General features: G+C 41.0%; 1 protein-coding gene and 1 non-coding gene across 2 annotated transcripts in view; both read left to right on the top strand.

Annotated features, from left to right (window-relative positions):
- Positions 1–8,439: 8,439 nt before the first annotated feature.
- On the top strand, positions 8,440–8,546 carry LOC113906092. Its single transcript, XR_003514782.1, has one exon. It is a non-coding gene; the product is annotated as a U6 spliceosomal RNA (small nuclear RNA).
- A 3,333-nt stretch (positions 8,547–11,879) lies between these two features.
- Positions 11,880–15,058, top strand: part of ACAT1 (acetyl-CoA acetyltransferase 1) — a 29,186-nt gene continuing 26,007 nt past the window's right edge. The window contains exon 1 of the mRNA XM_027563841.1: positions 11,880–12,077. Coding sequence (XP_027419642.1) covers positions 11,895–12,077 — 183 coding nt within the window. The 5' untranslated portion in view covers positions 11,880–11,894. The remainder of the gene's footprint in view (positions 12,078–15,058) is intronic.

Raw genomic sequence — 15,058 nt, 5'->3', positions numbered from 1 at the left:
AGTTAGGTTTCAACATATGACCTTTGGAGAGAAGCAGTCATTCAGTCTTTAGCACTTCATAATGACCCTAAATGGAGAAGGAAATGACAACCCACTCCAGTATTCTTGCCTAGAGAATCCTGTGGACGGAGGAGCCTGGTGGGCTGCCATCTATCTATAGGGTCGCACAGAGTCGGACACGACTGAAGCAACTTAGCAGCAGCGGCAATGACCCTAAAATCAACCTTGGACTTTTAACTGGGATTTGAGCAGTGAGTGGAAATTGACTTGGAAATGAAGGCAGTAAAAATTGTGACCTCAGTTTAAGATTCACCAGAACCTACGAACAGATTAGTCATTAGCTTCTGGGTCCCTTAGACCTCCCAAGGCCCTGGAAAGGGCACTAAGAGCTTTGTTACTTGTAATTTATATTTTGTTACTCGTAATTTATATTTTATTAGTTGTAATTTATATTTTTCTCAAAGAGATACCCCTAAATATCCAAAGTTGGATCCACTTGATAAAACAATGCATAAAGAAATAGTCTGGCTTTGAGATGTGAATTGAACAAATGAATGAGAGCATCTGTGCTTGAGAACAAAGTAGAGTTCAATACTTTTAAGTTTTAAATGGGAAGACTTTATTTTCTAATTCCTTATTCTTAGACAATAAAATCAAATATGGCTTTTGCATGTCACTAAACTTCTATTTTTAACCAATGGACAGTCTGAAACAGGTGCCTTAAACTGTTGAGGAGTTACAGACTTGGTGAGCATCTGATTAAAGAAAAAGACATAAAGATACAAACAATTCTGTGTAAATTTTAAGTATTCCAGATTAAAACATCTTTGATAGATCCACAGTGGGTAAAGAGAGTTAAGTAGCAGCCTGCTCTCCCAATTGGTAACATCCTAATGTCACAAGTGCTAATCCCAACTTGGGTCTACATTAGTTTTTGACTGTTTTTATCTAAAGAATGACTCTACACATGGACATCATCAGATGGTTACTACTGAAATCAGATTGATTATATTCTTTTCAGCTGAAGATGGAGAAGCTCTTTACAGTCAGCAAAAACAAGACTGGGAGCTGACTGTGGCTCAGACTGTGAACTCTTTATTGCAAAATTCAGGCTTAAATTGCAAAGGGAAAACCACTAGGCCATTCAGGTATAACCTAAATCAAATTCAAATCCTTTATGATTATACAGTGGAGGTGACCAATAGATTCAAGGGATTAGATCTGGTAGACAGAGTGCCTGAACAACTATGGACTAATTGTCATGGATCTGGTACCACCTCTATGAACTGGAGACAGGTTCATAATACTGTACAGGAGGTGGTGACCAAAACCATCCCCAAGAAAAATAAAGAAGGCAAAGTTTCTGGGGTTGTCTGAGGAGGCCTTACAAACAGCTGAGGAAAGAGAAGTGAAAGGCAAAAGAAAAAGGGAAAGATGGACCCAAATGAATGCAGAGTTAAGAGAACAGCAAGAAGAGAGAAAGCCTTAAGTGAACAATACAAAGAAATACAGGAAAACAATAGAATGGAAATGAATAGAGATCTCTTCAAGAAAATTGGAGATACCAAGGGAACATTTCATGCAAAGATGGGCACAATAAAGGAGAGAAATGGCAAGGACCTAAGAGAAACAGATTAAGAAGAGGTGGCAAGAATACACAGCACTGTGCAAAAACAGTCTTAATGGCCCATGTAACAACAGTGGTGTGGTAATTGACCTAAAGCCAGACATCCTGGACCTTGGGAAGCATTACTATGAATGAAGCCAATGGAGGTGACAGAATTTCAGCTAAACTATTTAAAATCCTAAAAGATGATGCTGCACTCAATATGCCAACAAATTTGGAAAACTCTGCTGTGGCCAGAGAACTGGAAAAGATTAGTTTTCATTCCATTCCATTCCCTAAGAAAGAAAATGCCAAAGAATGTTCAAATTACTGTACAATTGCACTCATTTCACATGCTAGCAAGATTATTCTCAAAATCCTTCAAGCTAGGCTTCAGCAGTATGTGAACCAAGAACTTTCAGATGTACAAGCTAGATTCAGAAAAGGCAGAGGAACCAGAGATCAAATTGCCAACATCCACTGAATCATAGATAAAGCAAGGGAATTCAAAAAAATATCCACTTCATTGACTACACTAAAGCCTTTGACTGTGTGGATCACAACAAACTGGAAGATTCTTCAAGAGTTGGGAATACCAGACCACCTTACCTGTCCCCTGAGAAACCTGTATGCATGTCAAGAAGCAACAGTTAGAACCTGACATGGTTCTAACTAATAATGGACAGGTTCAAAACTGGGAAAGGAGTACGTCAAGACTGTATATTTTCACCCTGCTTATTTAACTTACATGAAGAGTACATCATGCAAAATGTGGGGCTGATTGACTCACAAGCTGGAATCAAGATTGCCTAGAGAAATAACAACCTCCAATATGCAGATGATACCACTTTAACGGCAGAAAGCAAAGAGACACTAAAGAGCCTCCTGATGGAGTTGAAAGAAAAGAGTGTAAAAGCTGGCTTCAAACTCAACATTCAGACAACTAAGATCATAGCATCCAGTCCCATCACTTCATGGCAAGTAGATGGGGGAAAAATGGAAACTGTAGCAGACATTTTCTTGGGCTCCAAAACTCTGGACGGTGAGTGCAACCATGAAATTAAAGGGTGCTTGCTCCTTGGAAGAAAAGCTATGACAAACCTAGACAGGGTATGTTGGCAAAGGTCCATATTGTCGAGGCTATGGTTTTTCCAGTAGTCACATACAGATGTGAGAGTTGGACCATAAAGAAGGCTGAATGCTGAAGAATTGATGCTTTTGAACTGTGGTGCTGGGGAAGATTCTTGAGAGTCCCTTGGACAACAAGGAAATCAGACCAGTCAATCCTTAAGGAAATCAACCCTGAATATTCATTGGAAGGACTGACGCTGAAGTTCCAATACTTTGGCCACTTTATGCAAAGTGCCGACTCCTTGGAAAAGACTCTGATGCTGAGAAAGATTGAGAGCAAGAGAAGGGAGGAGGAGAGGTTGGATGGCATCACGGACTGAATGGACATGAATTTGAGCAAACTCTGGGAGATAGTGAAGGACAGGGAAGTCTGGCATACTGCAGTTCACGGGGTTGCAAAGAGTCAGACATGACTTAAAGATTAAACAACAACAATCTAAAAGAATGACAGGAAACTTCCCTGGGTGTACTGAGGTTTGCTATTTTCACTTAATGATAAATGAGTTTTGTGTGTGTGTGTGTGTGGTTGCTGAAACAGACTGATACTACTTACAAGTTTCTTCAACAGTGTTTGATGTTTGAAGGGTAGCAGTGGAAAGTAGGAAGGCAGAGAATAAAGAGCCAACTTTCAATGAGCCAGATTTGAAAATTAACACTCCTGGTTAAGAGACTGTAATTCTCGTAACTCTAAGAAAAGGTGGGGCATGGGACTATTTTTACAAGGCCTTTTCCTATGGCTGCTAAGTGTAATTATCCTTCCCCCTACTCTACCTTGGCTCAGTGGTAAAGAATCCGCCTGCAATGCAGGAGACACAGGTTTGATCCCTGCATTGGGAAGATCACCTGGAGAAGGAAATGGCATCCCGCTCCAATATTCTTATGAATATTGGGAGAATCCCATAGACAGAGGAGCTCAGCGGGCTGCAGTCCTTGGAGTCACTAAGAGTCAGAAACGACTCAGCGACTGAGCGCGCACACACACTCTACCTTACCTCCTCCGTTCTCAGCAGATGACTTTACTTTGAGAAAATAAGCAAAGAAAATAAGACTTTGAAACATGCACTTTCATAACCTGCTTCTCTGCCTCTAAACTTTACCTCTGGTAATGCACATCTTCGTTGGCCTACCTATCTCAGAGGAAGGGCTGCCTCACTTCCTACTCAAGACCAACTGTTTTTATGCTTTCACTGAAGTGCTTCTGTGTTTTGCTCCAGGATACTTAACATTTCGTATATCTTCCAAACATCCTTCTATTGATTATTTCCTCCTTAGCCTACAACAGGGGTTCTCAAAGTTTTAGTCCACAGACCAACAGCGTTATCATCACTTAAGAACTTGTTGGAAAAGCGAAGTTCTTGAGTTCCACCCCAGACCAACCATTCAGTGTATGGGGGGCCAGGGAGCAATCTGAATTTTAATAAGCCTTCCAGGTGAGGCTGATGCACTAAAGTTTGTGAATCACTGGCTTACAAACATATTCAAGTATCCACCATTCTTAAAAAAAATTTCTCCCACCACCTTGGTCATGTTATGACCTTGTTTTACTCCCTTTATATTCTGCTAAACATCTTTAAAGAAGAGTACAGTCTGTCTCTATTTCTTCTACTTATTACTCATTGGCTTATGTCCCACTGGTCCTCTTGCCAAGGTCATCAGTGACCTCCTATTGCTTAATCAGAAGTTCATTTTCAATCTTCATTTTACTTGATCTCCTTACAGCATTTGAACCTTGAACACTCCTGGTTGTTAATTTGTTTCTCAAAGATGCCATTCTCTCCTGGTCCCACATTTATCTCACTTAGCTTTCTCATTCTCTGGCTCTTCCTCTACCTGCACACCCCAGAATTTCATTTCCATTTCAACTCACTGAGCTACATGCTCTTCCTGTGTGATTTTATCTACCTCTGTGGCTTCAACCTCTGAATGTTGATGTGCCAGACTGTCTCAAATCGCTCCCAACTGATCAACATGTATTTCCAGCTATTTCTTAAACATCTCATCTTTTGTCACAGACTTGCTCCACTTAATAACTGTCTCCATCTCCCAGGTTAGCAACCATCATGCAACTGATTATTGCTTCCCTCCCTGTACCATATTATTGATTCTACTTGGGTAGTATCTCTAGAACCTGACCTTTGTTTGTGTTCACTTCTACTGTATTCACTGAATGAATAGGAACATTTCATAGTATGCGTATACCAGGCGAAGGAAGTCGGGACTAGCTGTTGGGTTGCTTCTTGGCCTATGTTTGGAAGTAGAATAAATGTTCAGAGTGGTAAGCAGTGGTCAGTAAGATTGTTTGCTTTCAATCCGTGGCATTTCTGGACCACTGGCCTATGTCAAATTTTTCTCTTGAGTTCATATCTCAATGGCTGAGGCCTAAGACACCAGCGGATATGAATTGAGTTATTCCTTTTAGCCTATGGCTGAGGAGCCACCCCAATCTAAAACATAAAAGATTTTCATAATTTAAAAAATTTCCCACATTTTTAGTGCAGTTCCTTGTTCAATGGGGACCCACTGCTTGTAAAATTGAAAGGCTTGGGAGCCACTGTTGAGCAGACCAAACCATCCTCAAAGGTGGAGGAACATGGAACAAGCTCAAAAGTCATTCTTGAGACAAGTAGGATTTCTGTCTTTAAATCACTAAGAATTTCCTAAAATATCTTTTGTATCTTTTTGTTCTAAATTCCAAGATAAATTATATAAAAGTTACTTCTAGGAACTCGCTACTATTCTGCATCTTCCTATTGTAATCATTTTCTTAACTCAAATACATGTCAAATGACAAAAATAAACTTAATAACAAGTTTGATATCCTTTATTCAAGAGAAAACATGCAGTTGCCATGGATTAGGGGAGTAGAGTGCCTCACAAGCAGTGGACCACTCTTGCTGAGGGATTTGGGGCAAGAGCAAGTTTTACAGAGCTTTAGAAGTGGCAACGTGGAAACCACATGATTGGCTTGGTGGTCAGAGATTTCCTTATAAGGCTATTAGGTCAATCAGGGAATAAGGAAAGAGTATTTGGCTTGAGTTTGTCTGAGGTTGCGTATCTGTTCTTACTTAGAAAAAAGTTATTAAAAATTCTTGCAATTGGGAATTTTCTGGCTTGATATACTCTATTTCTGGGCAAGTGGAGCATTTATAGGGACATGAATATTATATTATTTAAGTTTCAGTTTGCTGATTTGGCACCCAAGGCAGGAGTAGCTTCATACTGGGCTTAGAAAATTGTTTCAACGATGGAGTACAAACATTCCCAAAGGTCTGATGAAGCTTTTGACTCTGTCCTTCCCAGGATTTCACAAAATGTGGGTTATGGGTTATATAAATAAAAAAGATAAGGATTGGTTTTCTATGGCAGCCATAACTAAGTACCACAAACAGAGTGACTTAAAACAACAGAAATGTGTTTTTTCAGAGTTCTGGAGTCTGGAAGTCTGAAATCCAGGTGTTGGCAGAGTTGGCTCTTTCTGTAGGTTCTAAGGGAGAATCTATATTCCTTGCTTCTCTCCCAGCTTCTGGTGGTGGTTGGAACTCCTTGGTGTTTCGTTTTTTGGAGGTGAATCACTCCAACCTGCCTCCTCCACATGGCTCTCTCATTTGTGTGTGCCCTCTCTTTTCATAAGGACATCAGTCATTGTATTTAGGACTATGACCTCATCTTTATTACATCTGCAGAAACCATATTTCTGAGTCAAGTCATTCACAGGCAGGATTTGTGGGGGACACTAGCCAACCTAGTACAATGAGTTATTCCAACAGACTAAGTATAATAGAAGTTATTGTTGGGCTGTGCTGGGTCTTCCTTCAGCATGCAGACTCACTTGTTGTGGTGCCTGGGGGCTCGAGAGCACGTGGGCTCAGTAGTGGTGATGCCTGGGCTTCGTTGCCGTATGTGGGATCTTAGTTCCCTGACTAGGGATCTGCACTGGGAGCGCAAAGTCTTAGCCACTGGGCAACTAGGAAAGTCCCAGAAGTTACTTGTTATAGAAGAATTTAATGAGAAGTGAAGAGCACGCCTCCTTGCATTTTGAATCTAACGCTCACATTTTTCTAAACTCTTACATTTTTGTTATTTTCCTCTGTGTTCCCTGCTATGGGACTATTGTTCTAATGTTTCTGAAACTAAATGATACTTCCACAAGAGCGCCCTGGGTCTTATGACTATAGTTACGGGTGTTTGCAAAGAGGAAGAGGCCAAAACATTTATTTCATCAATATTGATAGTATACTTTCCAAGACATAAGTCTCCACCTAACTTTTTGGCTAGGTTAACAACTGTAGTTAACTTAGAATCTAAGATGAGGTACATTTCAAAAGATGTTGCTCTTTATTAGTGACTCTGTGTCTGAACACTGTTATCTACTGTGACAGGAATAACTCAAAAGTTATAAATTCATATATGAAAAAAAAAGCTTTAATCCTCTTTAAACTGAACTTCATTGCTTTCTTTTTTAATTATCAAAAGCTTTATTTGTTGTAAAGCAATTATCCTTCAATAAAAATAAATTTTTTTAAAAAAGCTTCATTTGTGCAGTTAAGGGGTAATGCCCAATAAAAACAAGCCAGGGCCTTGACTCAAAACTGCAGAATGGAATGGATTCACATTGTGCAAGCTGTAGATCAGTCTGTGATTCAGAGGTTCTTACTGTGCCAAAGGCAGCATTGGCGTGAATAGTAACCTGTCCAAAGGTTATGGATCAAGACACAAAGAAAACCAAAGCCCCAGTCTTGAAAATTCTTGTCACTTGCCTTTCCATATTTTATTTTGGCTTCTTTGTTGTTATTTAGTTGCCAAGTCGTGCCCAGCTCTTTGTGATCCCATGGACTATAGAGGAGCCCACCAGGCTCCTCTGTCCATGGGATTTCCCAGGCAAGAATACTGGACTGGGTTGCCATTTCCTTCTCCATTGACTTAATTGTTTTTGTTTAAGCACTTCATTTCTATCTCATGGAAGAAATGTTAATCTAGTCATTTTCACTTAAACTCAGTCAAATTCAGTCATCTTTTAATACATCCTAGGTTAAAGGTTGCTTGGAAGATTGTTTGCTTCACGTCTTCTATCCTGGGTGTTATACCATCCCGGTCTGTCTCATATCCAGCATGGTAATGGCCCCAGACTTGTAGGGCCCAGTTTCCTGTAGTGGAGCCCCTTGAGGGTCACCAGCTCCAGTTCAGCTAACTTCTGTACTCTTCACAGCTATAACAGAAAAATCATCCATTTAGCTCTTTGAGGGGCTTTTGGTGTCCTGAGGACTTTCTGTAAGGCTACCTTAGGTTCCTCATATCCAAACACCCTAAACAACCACCTCAATCTTCCATTTAACCTTGAGTGCTCACGTGGGCTACTTTTTCAGATAAGCTGGTTTGAATCAGGGAACAGATCTTCTCTCCCTCATAATCCTGAATGTATCCTGTGTGTGTGTGTGTGTGTGTGTATGTGTGTGTAGAGGGGATGGTTCTGTCACATTCCCCTGTGGCTGGACTTTAGGGGGAGACAAGGATCATGGCCTTTTCTTGGGGATATTCATCAGTAGCTGATCCTCCCTCTGGCTTCCTCTCCAGCTCTAGCCTTTTTCTCCTGAATTCTACTTAACTAGTATTGGGTAGGGGTAGGAAAAATGGATTTTCAAATATTTCTTGTCTTCTACCTGAACTGTGACTTCAGAATTTTGGAATAAAAAATTTAGTATCCTGTGCTCGCTTCAGCAGCACATATACTAAAATTGGAACGATACAGAGAAGATTAGCATGGTCCCTGCGCAAGAATGACACGCAAATTCGTGAAGCGTTCCATAAAAAAAAAAAAAGAAAAATTAGCGTCCTGTTGTCTGTTTTCTTTGGATCTGTATCCCCTCAAGGCGGTTATTGCTTCACATCCAAGGTGTGAATGAGGAATTATCACAGGTGTGTAAAGAAGTGGAGGTGGAGAGTGCAGCATGGCTTAGCTCACAGAGTAATCTGGTTCTCTGACACCTTTCTTTTTATAATTCTTGCTCCATCTACTCTGATAAGTCCTTTTCCTCCACCTAAAAGTAGGTGTTCCCCAAGTTTTTTCTCTGTAGACTCTTTGGATAATTTCATCTACCTAATACCTTCAGTAATTACCTTTCTTCCCTAAGTCCCAATTTTATGCTTTAATCCTGAATTGGTTCCCAGTTAATTTTTTTTGATTAATGTAAATAAAGATCAGAATTAGATTTTATTTACTTAGGTTCTAAGTGTAAAGCACTCAAGTGCTTACACTTGCGTTGCAGTGATTTTCCCTATTTTCTTAAAAAAAATTTGACTTTTCAAAATTCTAGACTCTTAAATGAAATTGTTAACTACATTTTGGCCTTCTGCTCATATTTATGTTGAATATGCTCATATTTTGAAGTTTGAAGGAGTTATCTGCTGTAGTTCAGGAGCATATTTGCTATCCTTCTCTCCCAACTGCCCCTAAGTCTCTTTGAACTGCTCTAGAAGTCATCCTGTCCAACATAGAGGCAATATTTCCTGATAGTGCTTTTGATAACAGAATTGCCAAGTCAAAGTTGACCCCCTGTGCTTCTAAGGGAATTCTCCTAAGGCACAGCTAATTTAGAGATTAAGACCCTAGTCCTGGCAACCAGACAGTCTGGGTTCAGATTGTAGCTCTATCACTAATTACTTGCTCTGTGACCTTGGACAATTTATATAACTTATCTGTTTCTTTATAGAAATGTGAGCAATAAAACTCCCTAATTCATGGAATTTTTGTGAGGATTAAGTTAATTAACTAGTGAAAGAAATGCCCCATACTTAGAAATATGTAAGGAGCTATTAATACAACCAGTCATCTTTTGCTTTTTCCATGTCTAGTTATCAGCCTTGGCCTTTGTTTATTAGGCCAGACTAGCTGTTTAATTTTCTGAGTTCTTTAAAAATTCAACTTTTTCAGATAAAGATAGGATATATCTTGTACATTTCACACAAACACACAAACACAAAAATTAAAGAACTGGTACACATTGTAATGATTTCCTTTCCACAGCTATTATAGCAGTAGGTATGAAAATGTTTGTGCCTGGCCTAGAGTAGGGTCAGCAAGAGAGGAGATTTGAGTGTGACATTCAAAGGAAGGAAGCAGGATTTGATAGCCTATTGATATACAGAGGCATCACACCTCACTCTAAGGGACCAACCTTGGGTGACTAGGGAAGTTAGGAGTGCTGTATTTATCTATTACTATGTAAAAATGATCCCAAAATGTACTGGGTTAAAACAACAGCCATTTATTTTCTATCTTTGTTTCTGTGGATCATTAATTCAGACAGGGCAAAGGGAGGGATGGCTGGTCTCTGCTCCATGATGTCTAGGGTCTCAGCTGGGAAGGTTGGAGTCTGAGGACTGGAATCACTAGACAAACTTCTTTATCCATATTTCTGTCTAGACCTAGCCTGGGAGGACAGAACACAGACCCCCACCTCTACTTGGAGGAGTGAGCATAAGTCATATTGAAAGAACTTGTAGGGTGAACTAATTGTATGATTAGGCCACCCAAGATGGCTGTTCTCTTGCTGGCTGTACATCCCCTTCATAATCAGACCCTGCTTCAGCTACATCCTACTCACCTGACTTATCTTGCCTCTTAATCATAGAGCCTGATCAGTAAATGCCTACATAGTTGCCCCCACCCCAGCTACTGACTGTTGTAATCTTTAAATCAGAACAACTTCACAAAGATGGTTTATCAAAGGGGCAGTGAGGATTGTGCTCTTCTGCTGGTTTTCCTGGTAACCAATGAGCCATCCTGATACCAATTTTCTCTGTAACAATTCCCTCTTCTGACAGGGAAGACTCTTGCCACGGCCAACCTGCCATCTGTCACCCATAAGAGTGTGTCTCTGTAGAACCCTCTTGCTTCTGGTAAGATTCCCTATCCAATAAACCATTGATGTCTCTCTTGCTAACTCTGTGTTCCTTCCATCTTGAGGATGAGCAATTAAAAGGCTTTCAGCCCTGCCGGGTGCAGGTCAACCCTAACTTTAAGTGTGGTCAACTTTGAAAAATACAATCTCCCACTTGTTACAAAACCTAATTAAGGGTGGGGATTTTACTTTAGGAAAAACGTGGGTTTGCCTTGGGGTAAGTGAAGTCCTCGTGACAACCTTATCTTCTGTGTAAAATAAATATAGACAATTCCTTGGTCCGCCCGTGGTTAGGACTCTGTACTTTCCCTACTAAAGGTCTGGCTTCAATCCCTGGTTGGTGAACAAAGATCCCACAAGAGGCACAGACCACGCCCCCAACCCCCCCCCCCCCGCCCCCGGAAAAAAACCCCAGACAACAACGACAACAAAAGAAATATAAAAAAATAAATAAAGAAAAATAATGTTACAAAGTTTTGCTTTCTCCAGCTGAAGATCCAAAATTAAGCAATGGGTTCCCCAAATGTTAGTTAACAGTATTATCATTCTCTGGAAATATGTGTAAGAAAGCAATTCCACGTAATGATTCCAGTCCAGACCCCACCTCTACAACTTTCCACGCATGCACAAAAAAAATTAACTTCTTTGTACCTGAGCTATCTCATTAAAGAGTAGATGCTGCTGCTGCTAAGTCGCTTCAGTCGTGTCCGACTCTGTGCGACCCCACAGAGGGCAGCCCACCAGGCTCCCCCATCCCTGGGATTCTCCAAGCAGGAACACTCGAGTGCGTTGCCATTTCCTTCTCCAGTGCATGAAAGTGAAAAGTGAAAGTGAATTTGCTCAGTCGTGTCCGACTCTTAGAGACCCAATGGACTGCAGCCCACCAGGCTCCTCCGTCCAAGGAATTTTCCAGGCAAGAGTACTGGAGTGGGGTGCCATTGCCTTCTCCGAAAGAGTAGATAATAACATGTAATTTATGGAATTTTGATGAAGGTTAATATAATCTTGTTAATTGTTCAAAGTCATTAATGTTTTCTATTCCTCTTCGTCCTCCTACTTAAGAAGCAATTGAAAAATTATCATAAGTGAAAAGCTAGACTGGATTGCTTAAAAATATTTTCATAAATTTCCTTTGTGCTTTGCGTGTGTAAATGAGAAAAACAGGCTCAGTTTACACATAAACCAAAGGCCTCAGAACTAGTGGCTTCTGCACTGGCGCTGCGCCAGGCTCCGCCCGACCCCTCCTTGGCTGCTGGCCAATGGCCGCCGACCGTCGCGGTCCGAGGCTGCTATTGGAAGAGGCGGCGCAGCGGGAGGAGCTGAATCGGGGTCGCGCCGCGCCGCGCCGGCCAGCACTTCTATTTCGGAGAGAGAGGTCGGAGATCATGCCTGTGTTAGCGGCCCTTCTGCGGCGCGGCCCCCTGCTTCAGAGGCGGGTGCAGGTGAGAGGGGCTGGGACTCGCCTCGCGAGGCCTTGGCCGCGAGCGTGAGGCCGGAAGGAGCCCTCAATGAGGGCCTCGGGAAGACCCCCGCCCCCGCCCCGAACCCTGCGCTCGCATCCAGAAGCGCAGGCTTCTACGCAGCGTTTCCATTCGCCGCGGCCCTGTAGTGTAGACATCGCTTTCTAGTCTCTAGCGGTCAGGTGTTTTGATGCGCAGAAAGTCCGGGGCTTGGTCTCGACCTTGCCTGACGGGTAGCGAAGTCCGCTAAAACTGCTTCCCAGCTTTTTTTCGAAACATATTTGTGAACGTTACTGTCAAGAGGTTTTAATTTCATGCCGTAGGTGATCATTTTGGGCTTACAGAGTGATAATAAATCGATGTGTCAACTCGGAGCAACTTCAGGCCTATTAGGGAAAATAAATGGCTCCTCGGTTTCTTGATGGCGTGCTGCGATTCATGGGGTCGCAAAGAGTCGGACACGACTGAGCGACTGAACTGAACTGAGCGCTTACGTACCAAGGGCGTCCAGAGCCTTGTTTCTGTTCTGGCTTCTTGTGCCAGAACAGAAACACAGGAGCGACAGCCTTGGAAGAATCTACAGTTTTCCATCCATCAGAGCAAGCTAGCTTGCACCACAGGTTTAGGGTCTGGCAAAAGCCGAGAAGTAGGTCTAGAATTTCAGGGTGTGGTTGTGAGGCGTGACTTTTCTAGTTTGGTTGGAGCAGTAAAGTTTGAAATCTAGTTCTATTGTTAAGAGTTTGAATTTGACTTAAGTCAGTGAGGACCGTTTATATTTTTGTTATTGTCATAGTTAGAGGTGTGGAACGATTTGAAGGGGGGTGGGAATCGCAAGAGGGAAAATCACAAGAGATTGTGAAAGAATAAATGTAGAACTTGTCAAATGCAGAGTGAGAATGGAGAACCAACGGAGAAGGAAAAGTCTAAAATTAATCCTGGGTGACTGAGATAATAGAAGTCAGCACATCCTGAGTTTCAAACTAGAGTTTACTAGGTGAATTAGGTGAAAACTAGGTACGTAAGTTAGTAAAAAACAAAACATAAACGAAATGCAGAACCTTCTTAATTTAGTTTAATTAACAGCTCAAAATCAAACACAAATGTTGCTGATGAGAAAAATGAAGATTATATAGTGTGTGATTTGTGGTGTTCATTTGTTACTTAAATTAAGTGGTCATTTACTGAGGCATGGAGATACAGTTTGTTTTAACAGGGTTTTCAGTATTCCGTGCCATTTTGTGGAATGAAACGTAATCTCTAACCTATTAACTGGCTTTTTCTCGTTTGCCTTCGAAAACACACAGGTCTCCCTTAATCGGCAACAAACTTTTATGGACTTAAACAGAGCTTTTTGCTTTCCAACTGGAATTGCTTTTTTCTTATGGTCAAAAGAGTAGTCCTCCTTGTCACCCTTCTTTACATCCATTTCCCTTTAAACCTCTGCAGTTTGATTTCTATGCTACTCAACTGAAGAATACCAGTGCTTTTCATTTCCTGTGTTTCTTCTTCTTGACCTTTATTTACACTGTATTTGACAGTGTTGATGGGGCCTCCCTGGTAACTCTGTGGGATTCTCTGGTAGTTCAGTCCGTAAAGAATCTGCCTGTAGTGCAGGAGACATGGTGTTCAATCCCTGGGTCAGGAAGATCCCCTGGAGAAGGAAATGGCAACCCACTCCAGTATTCTTGACATTGTTGATTATTCCCTCCTTTAAACTCCTGTCTTGCTGTTTTGAACCAAGTTCATTTTCTTTCTTTTTTTTTTTTTTAACTTTGAGCTTTTTATTTTGTATTGAGGTATAGCCAGTTAACAATGTTGTGGTAGTTTCAGGTGAAGAGCGAAGGAACTCAGCATTGCATATAGGTGTATCCATTCTCCCCCAAAGCCCACTTCATCCAAGCTGGCACATTACATTGAGCAGAGTTCCATGTACTACACAATAGGTCTTTGTCGGTTATCCATTTTAAATATAGCAGTATGTACATGACCTTCCCAAAGTCCCTATCTTCTCCCGCCCACCCCCCGCAACTAAAAATTCATTTTCTAAGTCTCTGAGTCTTTCTGTTTTGTAAGTAACTTCATTTGTATAGTTTATTTTTAGATTCCATGTATAAGGGATGCCATATGATATTTCTCCTCCTCTGTCTGACTGAGTTTTAGGTCTGTCCATGTTGCTGCAAATGGCATTATTTCATTCTTTTTAATGGCTGAGTAATATTCCATTGTATATCTTTATCCATTTTATCATTTTATCGTATCCACGTCTTCTTTATCCATTCCTTTGTTGACAGACATTTAGGTTTCTTCCATGTCTTGGCTATTGTAAACAGTGCTTCAGTGAACACTGGGATATGTGTATCCTTTTGGATCATTAATTCCAGCAGTGGAATTGGAGGGGCATATGGTAGTTCTATCTTTAGTTGTTTAAGGAACCTCCATACTGTTCTCCATAGTGGCTGTACCAATTTACATTCCCACCAACAGTGGAAGGAGGGGTGCCTTCTCTCCATACCTTTCCAACATTTGTTGTTTGTGGATTTTTTGACGATAGCCGTTTTGACTGGTGTGAAGTGATATCTCACTGTAGTATTGGTTTGCATTTCGCTAATAACTAGCAACATTAAACATCTTTTCATGTGCCTATTGGCCATCTTTTTGTCCTCTTTGGAGAAATGTTTATTCAGGTTGTCTCCCATTTTTTGAGTGGGTTGTTTTTTTGATGCTATTTTTAAGCATCCTAGGCTGTTTGTAAATTTTGGAGACTAATCCCTTAAAGGTCACATCACTTGCACATGTTTTCGCCCAGTCTGTGGGTTGTATTTTCATTTTGTTTATTGTTTCCTTTGCTGTGCAAAAGCTCTTGAGTTTAAGTAGGTCCTATTTGTTTATTTTTGCTTTTTTCCCCCATTATTATGGGAGATGGATCAAAAAAGATGTTGCTGTGAGTTATGTCAGACAGTGTT

Source organism: Bos indicus x Bos taurus, chromosome 15 (assembly GCF_003369695.1).
Source record: "Bos indicus x Bos taurus breed Angus x Brahman F1 hybrid chromosome 15, Bos_hybrid_MaternalHap_v2.0, whole genome shotgun sequence".
Classification (NCBI taxonomy): Eukaryota; Metazoa; Chordata; class Mammalia; order Artiodactyla; family Bovidae; genus Bos; species Bos indicus x Bos taurus.
This window is presented reverse-complemented; position numbering and strand designations above follow the sequence as displayed.